Below are 16,051 nucleotides of genomic sequence, written 5' to 3' on the forward strand. Positions count from 1 at the left end.
TATGAAATTTAACTGTCTCATTTTCTAGACTTTTCACAGAAACTGTATCTATGGATCTTTTATATCGCTCGTTTCTATCCATGAATTTTTCAAAAGTTTCTTCGTAAGGAAACTCATCTGGAACTATCAAGAAACATTAAAAATTGATCACCGCATAATTTTTATTTTACATAGCTCACCTGCTGTTAAAAAATTATGCAAATGAATACACAAGTGCGTAAGTGCAATATTTATTTAAAGAAGTGCATCAGTGCTTATCTTTTACAGCAATTAAATAACCTGAAAAAATAATAACAATACTGTTACAGTAAAATATCTAAATATGTGTGTGTCGAATATTTAATTGAAATTTGAAAGAAAAATCTCCTTTAAATAATTACCCATCAGAGAATCAAATTCAGATTTCGGCGGCGGAGGAGCAAATCGTTGTAATTTTCGTTTTTCCTTCATCTTCCTCTGTCTTTCCTTTACTTCTATAAATTAACATTGGGAATATGAAATTACATATAATATTAAATGTGAAAAAACCAAACGTATTAATGGTTTGTTCACCCAGGTTTTGTAAGTTTGATAAATGCAGAGATTTTCTAAATAGTCGAAGTCAGGCTTCGAAAGACAGAAAAGACGCAAGCAATGTCTATATATCTATATGTCAATAGCAATTAACATGTTATTATTTCGCATTTATTCTGTTGAACGCAAGTGCTTAATATGAAATGAAAATAAAATCCTCTTGTGTTTAAAGCAATCCCATGGTTATATGGTATACATACATTAAAAAGTTTTATTTATATCTTACCTGAAAACAATACGTTGACCGTGTCAGTGATGGTATTGCTTTTATCCTCATTATCATCTATATCATTGCAATCAAAGATCTCTTTACAAGACCATTTTCCTTCGGCAGTACAGCTGCATCTCGTGCAACCACCACACATGTTTTCTAATTGAAACATACACAATATTACTTTGAAACTCTGGGGTCATCGGTTCTATCACCAAGGGCCAACCTAAATCTTTAATAAGCGCCTGAGCACTTAAACCTCACGGCCCAAGAGTATCTACTCCAAAAAGAACATTTCCGGCCTCCTCTGCGGGCCCCCCAGGTTTTGAGCTTATCCGAGGGAGATGAGACGGGGCTAACGTGTTCACACAAGTAGCATCGTATACCAAAGCCCGTTCCATCTTCCAAGGAATCGACGATTCAATTATACTTTGAAATAGAAGCTTCATATTATTCTGCTTTTAACATATGTATGCAATGAAAGTGTTCCCCTTTTAATATTATTTACACATATTGATAACAATTTCTTTAGATTTTTTAGATTGCATTTCAAATAAAATTAGTAAATTGTACAAAAGAGCTTACCATCTGAACAGTCCGAGTAATGTGACACAAACGGTATACACTTATCCTCATCTGCTTTATCACCAACTAAAATTATCAAGTATAATAATAAAACCAATAGTCTGCTACAAGATAAATTGCCTGTACCTGTCACTGATTGGCTAAAAAACCTGGTTGGTTTCATAAGATTTATTTCTCATCCTCAGATAACAATACTATGTCTTATAAAATTCGACCTATGCAATCGGGCAGGAGAGTTATAATCAGCTTTTTCAAGAAATAGTGAGTTCTTGTTTAAATTCCTTAATGCAATCTTATAGTGAAACAGATATATTTCTGCCTGTTTGACGGCTTTTTTATGTTTAAAAGAAGGTTTAGACTTCTTCAAAACGATTAGTTCCTTCATTCAGTTCAGGACTATCTGGTTAAACACTATCTCAACTCGAAACAAATGACGATAGGTCTGCTCTCGAGATACAAAATTGATCTGGATTATCTTACAGCTGTAAACTATATCGAAAAAAGAATAGTTTAAAAAAAAGGTCTTAAAAATATCGTGATGGTGCCAGTGCAGTTGAAAGTATAAAAACGGTGATAATAAACGTGCTCATAAATCAAGTGCTAATTGTGAAAAAACAATATCTCCAATCGACGAAAGTTGAAATAAAAACTAATGTGTACGTAATAAAACTTTATTCAATAGAAAAATAAAAATGGACACTATACATCTTAGAGGTAACAAAGACTCGATTCAAAAGTCACACTTGACACTCATTTTCGATATGTAAAAACATGAACACAGAATGAAACAAATTCAATCATTATTGACAATAAAGTCTACATAGTCCCCAAGCGGACTGCCTCCTAGAATGTTCTCCTTTGGGATCTTTCTTCGCATCTGACGTATTTTGCTTCTTACATGGGCATGCATACTCCTTCGGTGGCCATCTGGATGGTTGCAGCACAAAGTATCTCCTCCTGCAACCAATCTTACATTTAGAAACCAAAAAAACACAAGCGAAAAATGGAAACCATTTTGCAAGATTGGAAACAGGAGTTAATAACACAAAAAATCTAATTCACATTATATAACTGTTGAAAACTCTTCCGAAACGTTTTCGCTAAACACGCGTACAAAGTAAGGTTTGTTTTACCGGTATATTTTATAACATACTAAGGGCCTGTTTCACAATGTATGGATAAAGTACCTAATAGCTATGCAACACATAAATTATTTGGAACATAAAAGTTCCGAATAAGATACTTCTCGTTTCATGACGCGCTATCTGACAGTCGTGAAACGCAACAAACACTAGTTCATCCTACCAATAAGTAATAAGTAGCTTATTTGGAACTTACCCGGACATTGTGAAACAGACCCTAAATATAAAGAATTTGTGTTGATTTGATAAAAAAAGTATATGGCTGACGTCGAAAATTTAAAAAGCGAAACCAAACTCGAATAAAACTAATGTCAATTGGAGATATTCGTAAGTGTTTATGGAAGAACTAGACCAAGCAAATCCTACCCTCTTCTAGCAAAGAAAACATTGAATCATCCATCGTTCTGCGTAGTCTATAAGAGAGTTGCTGAAAGTAGCCAGGTCTATCTTGTTTAAACAACGTCGCATATCTGTCCCTCATTGCGTTCGGTTCCTTGATGACCCTATAATATTCACAGAACCAAGGGTCTCTATTTATACAGCTCGCGGCTTTAGCGTCAACGGAACACACGCAGTAGAAACAGACATCAATATTATCGTAGTCCAAAAGTGAATCGATTTCACTTGGAACATCTATGTCGGTGTCGTTGGCCGTCAAACTGTTACTGTAGTATGAAGTGGCTCGCAAACATTTGGACTTCGCTTCGTATGGAATCTCATCTCTATGCCAGATGTAATCTAATATAATACACAGAAAATAAGTAAATTTAGATACGTAGTCATTATTGTAGATACCTAAGCTATATTCCTAACATATGTAAATCTGTTATTCAGTAATCCGAGAAACATTTCAACTGCACTGTCCATGAGCACAAACCTCGCCTAATCCGATAAGCCAAAGTTCTATCATGGGCATACGGCAGCCCTTTAGCCATATCTTCTCTTATTAGAGCTAGTCGAATGCATTCATTTACATTTTTTGCTGGTCGTTGAGAGCAGTACTCGTCTTTCCCTTCCACGGAACACACACAAATCTGGCAGGTCTCATCTTTTACGCCTGTATTCATGTGTGTTCGTCTTATTTCTTCATAGTCTTCTTCAGAACTATAGGTTTTGTTTGAGGGATGCTGTATTTTAATTACTGTTCTACCGGGCATGCATTTTAGACCTGAATGTTTGGATTCGTCTATTTCTGACGACGGTGGTTTGTAAGTATCATCTATAAAATCGTTACAAAATATCTTAAACTAATAACTAACAAGTAACAATGCAAACTGCTGTCTACGTGGTTGCTAAGTCATTATCTGTGAAACAGCCATAACATCTCACTTTTTAACTTCGTAATTTTCTACAGATACAAAAATATGATGCAAACTCCTGAATTTCGAGACTGTAAAATAATAAATAATCTACTAACTTAGAGCCTGACGTAATTTAATAGCAACGTTGTTTTTCAAAGTAGGAATTTTATAAAATTTTAATTGTGTCCTATTTTTCTTATTTCATAATTGAAAAGACATTTATAATTTTTGTTTTTCTAAGCATTTCTTTGTTAATCAATATACCTTCGTAGATTTCTTTACAACAAATTATGGTTTTCGGATTTGTGTCCTCTACGATAACAATAATAAAAAAACTGGTTCAAACTTTAATAATAGATGCATAATGAAGGATAGATTATAGGATAAACTTACCGCATTGTGCCAATCCAAGCAAAGCTAGAAACGCAAAGATCAATATCACTCTCTTGTCCATGGTTAAACACTATTTTAAGTTAAGACTTGTTCACTTTATATGAATCGCATGTATTGATTTGATGATTTTTTTATTTTTTGGACAGGGACGGACTTGAGAAAGTCAAGTTCTTTATACGACAGGAGGCAAGCCAGCAGGCGGGTCGTATAGAATTAACTAACCGTTGCCGGCCTTTAAAGCAACCTTTCTCTTATAGGCCCCCAAGTCGTAAATGTTCTGAATTAGGTGTCTCATCACTCATGGGACTTATATTACAAAGGCATATATTTAGGTAAGTCATCATATAAAAATCCTCTCGGAGATCGGCCTCATCCAATCGTTTTTTGTCATGATGTCCACGAAGCTTTTCAGCAGTCGCTATCTTCTTGTTGATGTCACCCCATTTTGATATTATTACCCAAAGGACCGTTTAATTTTGTTGTTCTAATTGTGATTCGTTAAGTTTGAGTGATAAATAAAATATATTATTTTTAACGCCCTTTCCACATCAATCTAGCACTACATGGTAAAGTACTAGGTTTTGTCTATGATTCCTTAAAGGCTAGGGTATTTATATGTAGTAAAGTCATTTAACCCAAATTGCTATAAGTTGTATAAAACTTACAGAAAATCTTAAACCGTTTATATAATTTTAATTTTATAATTTCACGTCTAGCCCTCCCAAATTCCCATAATGATATTTTGTAAAATAATCCGTCCCTGTACCAAATGAATGAAATGCCAATACAATAGTAACTAACTTTAAAATAAGACGGGATCGTTAAATCGTTATCGCTGCACCTGACATTGTTATATCTGTTATTATACACCATGTAATGCCTTACTATGAAAAAGTTTAAAACTTCAGCCTGATACGTAAGCCTTCTAGCCTTTTGGTTTTGAAAAACGAAAATTCCTATCTTAATATATGTATAAATCTCCTGTCACGATGTTTGTCCGCGATGGACTCCTAAATTACTTTTTTTTAAATTAAATTGGCACACCGTGAGCTGTCTGGTCTAACTTGAGATAGGATAGCTTAGATCTTTAATTATAGTCGCAATTTTATACTGGAGAAAGTTTATGTGTGGGGTAGTAGCAACATTGTTAACTTGAATCCTACAAAGACTCAGGTTAATTCGTTTTCTGGCAAGATCCTTTTGTCCTGTCTCCTCAATTTGAAGGCGCTCTCCTTCGTACGTCACACAGCCTCAGTATGCTTGGCTTTAGCATTTCGAAAGATGTCCAATTCCGCAGTCACCTGGAAAAAGCCAAACTGGCTTTCAAGAAGCTGGGTGTTTTGGGTAAGGCTAAGCAGTATGTCACTAAGGCACAACGTAATACGTTGTGAATGGACTGAATCTATAGTGTATACGTTCAACGTATACACAATTCAATGTATACGTTGAACGTATACACTATAGATTCAGTCCATTCTGTTGCATGTAGTGCTTTTTTTAACAGATTTATTAGTATATATGTATTTCAGGGTAACAAATCAGCCACTTCAAGCATGTTTAAAATAGAGTAGGAAATCGTAGGAAAATATTTAAAACAAAATAATTAACAAAAATATTTATTGAAAATCAACTAAAATATAGTATTACAATAACATATGTTAACTTAAGTGTTAACGTATGAAGCTGTCAACATTGTTCACAGTATGGCACAAAAATACTTAAGACTTATAAAATACCTAGTACTAACGAAATGTCTTTCTTAGAAAAAATTACAAATAAACAAAATATAAATTCTAAACCCTGTTACTTAAAAACTTTGCGATTTTTACATATTTGGCACACATAAAAGTATAATCCCTTGGAACAATAAATAGATTCTATTAGTCTATTGTCTATTAATGTCATTTTGGCCCCCATTTGTATATAAAAATCATTAGGTCTATGTAATTCTTTTATTTGTTTGAAGACTTTAAACTCTAGTTTTGTAACGACAACTCTTTTATAAAAGTTAGTATATAGTAATTTTTATCAATTTGTGAAGACTTTAAATAGTAGCGAAAATATTGAAGTTCTATGCAATAGTTTTGTATCTACAACTTCTGTATAAAAGCTTGTGTGTCACTCCCATTTGTTTATAAAAATCATTACATCTTTTTCACAAATTTTATTTGTAAAAATCTAAACACTAGCGAAAATATTGAAATTCTTCCCAACAGTTTTGTATGAATTCTTGTGTAGGGCCACCCTCAAAAGCAATTATATGGATTCACAAAACGAAAATTAGAATAGCCACCATTCGCTATAATTCTCGTACGATTTACATACATCGTATTGGTAATCGCCACCCATTTTTATCACACACGATCCCCATTTAACTATATCACTAGGGACGAGACTGTGTATGGAGGCCAGCCCCCAATAAAAACAGTCGATCGGTAACCAGGGTTTATAGGGGCTTAATTTACGATCGTGTGTTAATGTAAAACCTAGTGTTTTGTTAGCAACTAAATATGTAAAATAAACATCTTCTAAGTTAATCATTGGCACTGAGTAGGCGGCGTGTAGCATTAGCTTTATATATTTAACTGAAAAAAAAAGTAAATTCGTTAATAATCCATTTATTAATGCATTTTCTTGATCATTTTTATAGGATCGTCTTTCGCTGGGGCGGATCCACTTAAGGGTTTTTTGGGCTGCAGCCCAGGTGCCCGTAGATACAAAGTTCTCCAATCCCCATTGAAAACAATAGGCGATATTTAAAAATAAGAATAATATCTTAAATTTAAAAAAATCCAATCATAAAGCGGAATCCCTGAGATTAATATGAGAAAGCAATTGATTCAAAATGTATGGCAGGGGTCAGACGGTCATATGTATGTGTAAATGCGGCGGGAATTAATATTGAGAGTATTGACATAAAATCTAGTTTTTTAAAATTTTTGAATTTTTTTTTTAAATATCTGTCAATATTTATTGACTGTGTGTGGGTGTTGAATTGGAGGAATCAGTGGTGGGTGGGTCACTTTTTTTAACAAAAGAAAAATACGTAAAGTATTTGTGTAAAAAAATAAAGTTCATAACTGATTACGAAAATTTATTTTATTAATTAATGAACTTACCTTAATATAGCATTAAGTTTAAGTTAAAGTTTGGTCTGTATTATGGCAATACAGACCTTACTTTTGTCGTCTATTTTTACGAAACACGTCTATTCCCAAGAATGACCTTCTGACTACTGACGATATTAAAGTCAATATGTATCGAAAGGGTAGTACGACCAGTTAATTCAATATAACGATCGCGATATTTATTGACCATCTGACCCCTGCCTAGAGTTATCCCCAAATTACCGTTTATTAAATAGCCCGTGCCAGATAAATAATGGGGCACAAAGTCATCTTGAAGCAGCCAGCGCGGAATGTGCCATTTACTGTGTGTATCCCTATGAAGATAGGTATTTGACTTCCGGTATCCTGGAAAAGCAAAAGAATATTAAAGGTCCAGTAACCATAGTTTTCTTTGCCACTCGGATACATGTGTGCAATAGATGTAAGGTTTTGTATATCATATTATTATCGTATGAAAATGCTCACGTGACAAAATGTGGGCTAAATTCCGTTAGCGTTACGCCTGTCGAAAAGTAATTTTGTCTGAGGCCTTTGTGTATGTGTGTTTTAATCTTAGTCGCATTCATCATCACTGAAGGCCGCTTTGTTGCATATGTCCTCCATAGCCCCCTGTCTTTGAAAAGCCTTAGTGCCTAACACGCGTACCGATCTTTTTTTTTATAATAGAACAGGGGGCAAACGGGTTGAAGGTTCACCTGATGTTAAGTGATACCGCCGCCCATGGAGACTCTCAATGCCAGGGGGCTCGCGAGTGCGTTGCCGGCATTTTAAGAATTGTAACGCTCTTTTTCATCCTTTACGCAATCTAAGGATGCATAAACATATAGTCAGTCAGCTACAACTAATAACGTCAATGTCAAATTCGATCAAAACCTATATAGACTATACTAGTATCAATTTACATGAGTCAGACGACGACAGTCTATCTAACTCAATAATCAAGATGAAATCTTCCAAGATCCATATAAATGGTGCCACATGAGTACGCGCTTACCTATTAGCACATTCTCAGCATTCTCCTCAACTATTTGTCTCAACTTCCATGGATTAACCAGGACATCATCATCAGTCTTGAACAGGAACTTGGATGAGGGGCATCTACTAATGGTCCATTCCAGCATGAGACCCGTTTTTATGGTGAGGTTCTGGTAGTGGTCTTTGAAATTGTATATTATGATGTCACTGTGCAGTTTCGCTTCTAAATAGTTGTCTACCTAAAACGAGCTTTGTTAAACAATTGTATACCCGTAAAAAGTTGAATAGGGGAGTAAGGGAAGAACGGAACTAACACCTTCAGAATACTGTATCTTCTGTTCTGTAAAACAAGTTCTGATGGACACTGGCATACTTCCATGTCTATTATATCGATTCTAAATGTAGATTTCTAATAAGGCGCTATTAAAGTACATTTGAGTAAGACGAAGGGCTATGTTCACTTTTTCAGTTGAAAATTGAAGACAAACTAAGAAACAGTGAAATACACACAATACACATAACAAACGTCGTAACACACTCAAATAGTTGACATGGACGTTTGTGATGACAGATGGGTCAAAAAACCTTAGTTGGAATGGCCCAGTGGCGAGATAATGACACCTACCAGAAACCCGGGAAAATGAAATATAGCGGAGAAATATTGGAAATTGTATCGAAGATGAGAACCTGACAGAGGTGACAAGTGGAAGGATTAAGAACAGGACGGACAAATAAATACAATAACAAACTCAATGAAATCCTTATATAGTAGTCAAATATAGGCTATTTTTTATTTATATGTATTCTGTGAGATTTAAAAAAAAAGTTCCCTCACCATTACATCATCTTCAGTATATCCATCAAGGCCTAACACAAAGAGCGTCACTAAATGTTTGCCCCAAGTGCTTCTAATTGCTTCCCGCGCTTCAAATCGGCCTGGTGATGACGTCACTAAAACTAAAATGTCTCCACATGGGGCTTTGGACGGTTCAATTAGCACCGGACTGCAAATTCAAAAACATACTTGTATAAGTTATAAATGATAAATTAAATATTTCTTATAGTAGATGATTTTGTTATGAACACAAAATTTGCCTTCAGCAAACAGACAGGCTCATCTGATCGTAAGTGATATCGCCGCGGCCGATATACCCATGGACACTCAATGCCAGAGTTTTAAGTTGTCAGCCTTTTAAGAATTAGTACGCTCTTCTCTTGAACAACCGTAAGTCTAATTGAAAATTTGCAAAAACTGCCTTAAATAACACTAAGGGAACAGATTAATGATAAGAAGGAATGTAAAGTCTAAGAAATTATTTAAAATAATTAAAAAAGCTCAGTTAGTCATATAATGTTTTAATACCAATTTTTTTTATATTTACGTCTTCATTTACGTATCTTTAGATATATGAGTCGCTATAAATATTTATCGCAGAAACAAATGGTTACTAAAGCAATAAAAAATTAACAATTGAAGTATCGTGTAAGCCATGCGAAAACTTGGGACCGGATTACTTTTTTTATTAGCTACACAAACGAACTCAATTGCTTGATAATTAGGAATATACAGAAAACTGATCTGCTGTAAACAAATACCCATGGCCATTTGGAGTGACCTTTTTTGGTATCAAGGTACAATCCCTTCGTTATCGCGATAACGTGTATCCGATTCAGTGGTGTAACTTGGGTGAAACCCGGTGCGAAAGTTGGTGGTGTCACCCCATCGAAAGAAAAAAGCAATAAATTTTATATGATAACGGACATGGATCACTAATTAAAAGATTGCGAGTATGGGACGGACGGCAACGACAGCGTCAGGCTCTTTTGCGGGAATCCCCGAATTCTACATAGAGCTGAACTAGTGCTAGTGGAGGAATCCTTGAAAATGAATTTTTATGCTAGCGATTGATTTTTTTCTGTTTGTACATTGTTCTTAAAGTTGAGAGACCGGGTGCAACGCCCCCGCCCCGCCTTTGCTACGCCACTGATCCGACAACGTTGATGACTTCGGGGTAAGGAAGTGACGTAAATAACATTGGTTTCATTGTTTAATGTTTATAAGAACTCGTAAACTCGCCAGTGTGTCAATCAAAAGGATAAACGCACGAAAAAATTTTGAATAACATTATCGTCTGGATTAGAACTACACATAAAACTTTCAACTAACAAATAATCGTAACGTCAAAAAAGTCCAAATTCGTCGCAAAAGAATTGAAGTGTGAATGTTTACGAAATGTATTGTATTGATACCCGCCTTGTGTTGGACAACTATTTATAAGGCGTCAAAAAATATGCGTGTAAAGCTAACCGCTATGGTATACTCACATATTATCGATGTACTCCTTTAAATTTCTATTCCTTTGTAAATGGTACAAGTCTTCTTCGGCCACGGTGGTCAGTAACAGGCTGGAGACTGTGTCGATCATAAGCCAGCACCACATAAGTGGCACGCATATAACAAACAGAAGAAACAACGCATACGGGCTGTTTCTTCTTGGTACTAAAAAATTTAACGTAAATTTGAAATGTAAGAAAAGCTAATACTCATTACGCTTTTAACTAAAGTAAGTAGGTACTTTTTTCTGAATTCAAGGAAAAGCACGTGTAGGTACTTACAAATTATTATATATATATAATTAGATAAACTTACATATGGATTTAATCTTTATAACTAGATACTAAAATTCACATAGTACTTTTTGATTTTACTTTTTTTTTGCAGTAATCGTGTTAAAACTAAAAATTATATTCGTAGAAGCGATCGCTATTTCATTTAATTTATTAGTTTTATATAATATTTTGATATGACAGGTCGTACATATTATTTTAAGGTTTTATATTTAGGCAGGACAAAACGAATGTAAGCTAGGCTCCATAAATGTCAATAAATTATCGAAAACTTACCCAATCGGCTAATCCAGTTAAATCGCCTCATTTTTAGTTTGAAACACATTTCAGATCACATTTCACACGATGTCCACACCCTTTCGCGGCAAGAACCATCACTATTAAGCAATGACCACTCCACATACGTTATCTGCATAATATCGATAACAAATAGTCACTTCAAAACTTATCAGTAATATCAACGGCAGATAGCGAGCTCGAAAAAACTGTTCTTAACCGTTTAAGTTGTACTGGGAATATGATGTTTAGTCAATCCAAATTAACACAATAACACCTGTTGTCAGTAATGTAAAAACATATAGATATAAAAAAGGTTACATTAAATATCAATTAAAATCCTAATTTATTGTCGTTTAATCGCGCGTGTGCAAAGATATTAAATATTAATTGCTTTATAATTTCTGATTAACTGTCAATACTTAACTAATTATGACCGTTAATTTTGTTAAGTCTATTATAAGAATATTCTGGGAATTACATACATACCTACTATCGCGAAAATTTTATAATCTAATCGTTTAAAGAGTATTATTATTTTAATATCAAATTGAATTTAAAATAACAAGTTAATAAAAATTTATATGTAATAAATTTTATAAAATCTTGAAAGTTAATTAAGGAGAAGAAGACAATAAAACTCTGTGAAGTGTGACGTCGTATTTCCTTATTATTACTGTCAATTGTCAAATAATGTTAATTTCTGTTTGCCATTAGTGGAACTTCAAAATTCAAATAATCAAATCAAGTATAACTTAACAGTTAAGCCAGATTCATTTTTTATAACAATATAAAATTATAACCATATATAATAAGTATATAAAATTATAATTAACATTTTCCAAGTTCCGATCCAATTTCCTATCCAATAAAATAAATCTAAGAACGCTCTTTTTAACTTTTTGCTTGGCTGACGCACAAATTATTTAATAACATTAACTTAGGTATATAACTAGAATTAGATTTGTTAAGATTCACTTTCTTAATTTGTTTTTGTATTTAGACTTTTCTACCTTAATTCTATATATTGTACGTTTATTGAATTTTACATTAACAATTTGATTTAAAAAAGATTTTGAAAATTAATTTGAGTTGTAGGCTGAATTTAATCAATTAACGTTCAATTTGGGTCAATTTTATGTTATCGACATTAAAACGAAGCAATTCTATATCAAAGTCTATTTTATCTGCGTAATACAATATATCTCAACTGAAGCCTGTTTTAGTATTTCAATACAAATACCTATTTCTCCCCCGAGATTCCTTTTTCAGACCTAAAGCCTCGATTATTATTACCATTCCCGTAGAATGTATTATACCGTGTAGTGATATCGTTTCATATTGTACATAATATATGATTTGTTATAATCCTAAAAAACTACATCTTCTTTTTACTACTATACGTTTCCAAACCTTATTTTACCCAAAATGACTTCAAGAAGAGAATCAAGAATTAAAAACGTGGGCATAGTAAACAGTTTTTATGTATGGCGTTGAGTTGTTATAATGTGTCAATAAATATGTATAAGAAATACGTACCTATTCTTATACATATTTATTTCTTTCATTTTAAAATAAGATTTGTTTTATTTAGTCCAATCATACAAGGTTGAAAAACTTGAGACAATGGTTTGGTCAAAGCACCAATTCATTGTTTAGAAGGGAGGCATCCAAAATTAATATAGATATTATGATTATGATCGCCAACCTTTGCAAGGAGGTCTAATTTCAAAAAATAAGAGTAACGCTACATAAATTCCCACCAAGCTGAAAATGCAATGAAAAATAAAATTTGAAAGTTCTCCATCATTCCCCTCTAAGATTTTTTTTTTATTCAAGGTCAAAGGTCAAACAAACGAGTTTTTCGCGATGTTCAGCAAAACGGTAAGTTTTATCATAAAAATACCTTGGACAAAAAGAAAGATTTGTAGATCATAAAATTATCTACAAAAAATGTATCAATACTTTTTTTTCTACGAGCCACCGTTTTTGAGATATGTCGATTCAAAAAGTTGTAGCGGCTGTAAAGTCCCTTCGTACATAACAGTATTGAGCTATAAACTTCCTCATTTGACCTCCGTATATTCAGATGAGGCTTTTGCAATTCTAGAGGCTGTTTTGTACGCTGAGTCCCACAACCTGAATAAAGTTACAATTTTTTCGCGCGCTAAGTACACTGCCTTATAGGTGGCGTGGAAACGAGCATATTATGACGATTACAACTTTTTGAATCGTTATATCTTAAAAACGGTGGCTAGTAGGAAAACAAGTAGGTACTGATACATTTTTTGTAGATAATTTTATGATCCACAATTTTTGTCCGACGTATTTTTATAATAAAACTTACCGTTTTGCTGAAAATCACGAAAATCTACTTTTTTTGACCTTAAGAAAAAAATTTTTTTAAAAGAGATGTCTAAATTGATTGGACTAATTATTATACTTTTAATTTACATGACATGCTATAGGATAAACATAAGTTTCTTTATGCTGTAAAGCTCTGTATATCAAAACTACAATCTTCAGAATGTTACATAAATTTCAATCTATATAAATTACATAATGTTTAATTTTCTCGGTCTCTGGCAGAATGACCAGAGCTGTGGAACACTCTGCTCCTCAGCATAATGCTGAGCCAGGGCCATTTACAGCCACAGCACACACGCAATATATGCTTGAGACAAACCGAAGGGGAAAGGAAAAAAATAATATACCTCTCTTTATATCTTTTATTTAATTTTTTCTCTTTGATTACTGCTGTGTTGTGTATTTATGTGTGTGTGTTTTGTTTGTAATAAATAATATGTGTATGTCTATGTCTAATTTAAATAAATACTAACTGTACATTAAAACAAAACATTCTTAAACATTGATTTATTTATTATTGCGGATTTTTACATTCTTAGTTGAAACCACATACACATACATTACTTCACATTGCTGGATATCTTTGTTAACAATGCATATTATTGAGACTTAAACTTAAATCAGACAAAAACATTGAATTTTCCTTCACAGAAATTGTTTAGGAAATGTATAGTTTACTGACTAAATAGAGAAGGTAAAGAGAGAGGGAAAAATAAAATCTTATCTTTATAATTTTAAATATTCAGTCAGAATAAGCGCAAATTATGACTCCAATACGTCTTGTCTGTAAACAGCCTTCAATTAGTTTAAAGTTGTTTGAGCTTATTTATCATCTGATGGTTGTTTCACCCAGAATCCCCAAGGAGCATGGCCATCATGTTTTGTCGGACCTCTGTACACCTTGATTTGAACTCTAGGCACTTCACCTGGAATTATTATATATAATATTTATCGTATTTAAAACTACAAAAATAAAAATAGTTGATTAATGGAAATTGGAAAAAAATGAAATTTCATTGATCTGTATCAATCACAACACATAGTGTACTTATGGGTATTGGTGTAGTGATTCCGAGACATACTGCTATTATGATATTATAATATGTACTTAAAGTTGTTGTTTTACTACAAGAAAAGATTCTGAGTTTGAGATAGATTAAACATTAACCTCTTCTATCCACTTCCTGGCCTTCATCATCATCAAATTCATTTGGTCGGGCAGTAACTAATGCAATCAGCAAAACCATTAGTACTACAATAGAGACTTTCTGAAATATAATTAATAATAAGAAAATATTGTCACAGATTTTTATTTCTGATCATTAATTTTTCCATAGAAAATGGTTCCATAGTGTCAAAAAAATTAATATTACACAATCTTAATTTTTTAATCATTCCTTTCCCTTTTTTAACTCTTGTGATTTCAATTATATTAATATAAATAATGAACAGGCAAGGTGCTTTTGATTTTATATTATAATAAACAATTATTTAGTCATAATATTCATTCAATATTCTCTTACAAAAATATGCTATTATGTATGTTTTTAACTCAGATTTATGACTAGAGTGACACAGCTATGGCGTCAGGTATATCATTGGTCGACTCTTTTTCACTTTCACTTGATGATGAACAATCCGATAACTCTGCATCAATCCACAACTTAGCTTTCTTCTTCTTCTTGAGTACTTCGTCCGATTTACGTTTTCTTTCACCTGAGGTTCCCGCTGCCTGCCACCCTGCATCTACAGCTGAACTCACACGTTCAGGTAACTCTTGACGCTCTTTCTCATAACTGGGATTCAAATTAACCTCAATCTTCGGCTCAGCAAGCAGTTTCTCAAGCTTTTTCTGTTTTCTTTCAATAGCTTCTCGTTCTCTTTCGTCTTGACCTTCTAGCCACTTTCTTAGACGCTTTTCTTCGTTGATATCACGTAATCGACGACCGGAAAGATCTCGGCAAGCTTCACGATTTGTTGTTTTTTCGATTTGAGCGCCAATCGCCCTCAACATAGAACCGAAACCGCCTTTTCCTCCGATTAATCGTGTAGACAGTCTAACAATGTTTGATTCGTGGAGAACCACACCAGGATCGGCTAACTTTCCATTTATAGTTACGTATATATGGTTATAGGGAATACCATATTGTTTAAAAATTGTTTGCTTCAAATCATGAATATTATTGCAAGGTGTTAAAGGTGTAATTATCTTGTTTTCGAAATAAATGATAGCACTCATGTTTGAGGCCGTGAAAAAATAAATTATTATATGGATACAAGTTTAGTCTATATGTTACTATAGTACGTTAGCTTGATTTCACTTTACACTTTCACATCAATTATTATGATCTAAATTCTTAAAAGAATAATAACATCCATTTTGAGAAAATAAATCCTTACTCTACACTCCACAGATAATAGAAGTTGGATGCTTAATTAATGTAGATTAGTATAATAAACCATAGACAAAAA

The 16,051-nt window shown here is 33.3% G+C and overlaps 3 protein-coding genes across 5 annotated transcripts; all 3 read right to left on the bottom strand.

Moving 5' to 3' along the window:
* Positions 1–247: 247 nt before the first annotated feature.
* LOC123689196 lies at positions 248–3,446 on the bottom strand. The gene is made up of 6 exons (XM_045628314.1): positions 3,389–3,446; positions 2,878–3,249; positions 1,370–1,435; positions 800–943; positions 381–473; positions 248–279 (listed from the first exon to the last, which is right to left on the bottom strand). The coding sequence occupies exons 1-6, from the start codon at positions 3,444–3,446 to the stop codon at positions 248–250; spliced, it is 765 nt and encodes a 254-aa protein (XP_045484270.1).
* Positions 3,447–5,330: 1,884 nt separating this feature from the next.
* LOC110996374 (beta-1,3-galactosyltransferase 5) lies at positions 5,331–11,718 on the bottom strand. 2 transcript variants are annotated; one of them, XM_022264008.2, is made up of 7 exons: positions 11,702–11,718; positions 11,213–11,345; positions 10,634–10,808; positions 9,144–9,312; positions 8,328–8,547; positions 7,556–7,678; positions 5,807–6,790 (listed from the first exon to the last, which is right to left on the bottom strand). In XM_022264008.2, exons 2-7 carry the CDS (start codon positions 11,259–11,261, stop codon positions 6,486–6,488), a joined length of 1,041 nt encoding a protein of 346 aa, XP_022119700.2. In that variant the 5' UTR covers positions 11,262–11,345; positions 11,702–11,718; the 3' UTR covers positions 5,807–6,485. The 2 variants fall into 2 exon arrangements, with proteins under 2 accessions (XP_022119701.2, XP_022119700.2); XM_022264009.2 differs by lacking the exons at positions 5,807–6,790; positions 11,702–11,718 and adding an exon at positions 5,331–5,506 and having other exon boundaries at positions 11,213–11,500.
* Positions 11,719–14,071: 2,353 nt separating this feature from the next.
* Positions 14,072–16,000, bottom strand: LOC110996379 (replication stress response regulator SDE2). 2 transcript variants are annotated; one of them, XM_022264013.2, is made up of 3 exons: positions 15,103–16,000; positions 14,748–14,847; positions 14,072–14,505 (listed from the first exon to the last, which is right to left on the bottom strand). In XM_022264013.2, exon 1 carries the CDS (start codon positions 15,816–15,818, stop codon positions 15,144–15,146), a length of 675 nt encoding a protein of 224 aa, XP_022119705.1. In that variant the 5' UTR covers positions 15,819–16,000; the 3' UTR covers positions 14,072–14,505; positions 14,748–14,847; positions 15,103–15,143. The 2 variants fall into 2 exon arrangements, with proteins under 2 accessions (XP_022119705.1, XP_045484349.1); XM_045628393.1 differs by having other exon boundaries at positions 14,748–16,000.
* Positions 16,001–16,051: the final 51 nt, after the last annotated feature.

Source organism: Pieris rapae, chromosome 5 (assembly GCF_905147795.1).
Source record: "Pieris rapae chromosome 5, ilPieRapa1.1, whole genome shotgun sequence".
NCBI lineage: Eukaryota > Metazoa > Arthropoda > Insecta > Lepidoptera > Pieridae > Pieris > Pieris rapae.

Coding starts and splice junctions, on each gene's coding strand:
- LOC123689196 (XM_045628314.1), bottom strand. CDS start 3,446: ATGGCTAAAGGGCTGCCGTATGCCCATGATAGAACTTTGGCTTATCGG. Junction 3,250..3,388: donor GGCTTATCGGATTAGGCGAG/GTTTGTGCTCAT, acceptor GTATTATATTAG/ATTACATCTGGCATAGAGAT. Junction 474..799: donor GGTCAACGTATTGTTTTCAG/GTAAGATATAAA, acceptor GTTAATTTATAG/AAGTAAAGGAAAGACAGAGG.
- LOC110996374 (XM_022264008.2), bottom strand. CDS start 11,261: ATGTGTTTCAAACTAAAAATGAGGCGATTTAACTGGATTAGCCGATTG. Junction 9,313..10,633: donor AAGGAGTACATCGATAATAT/GTGAGTATACCA, acceptor TTGAATTTGCAG/TCCGGTGCTAATTGAACCGT. Junction 6,791..7,555: donor CACGGGCTATTTAATAAACG/GTAATTTGGGGA, acceptor TTTTTTTTTCAG/TTAAATATATAAAGCTAATG.
- LOC110996379 (XM_022264013.2), bottom strand. CDS start 15,818: ATGAGTGCTATCATTTATTTCGAAAACAAGATAATTACACCTTTAACA.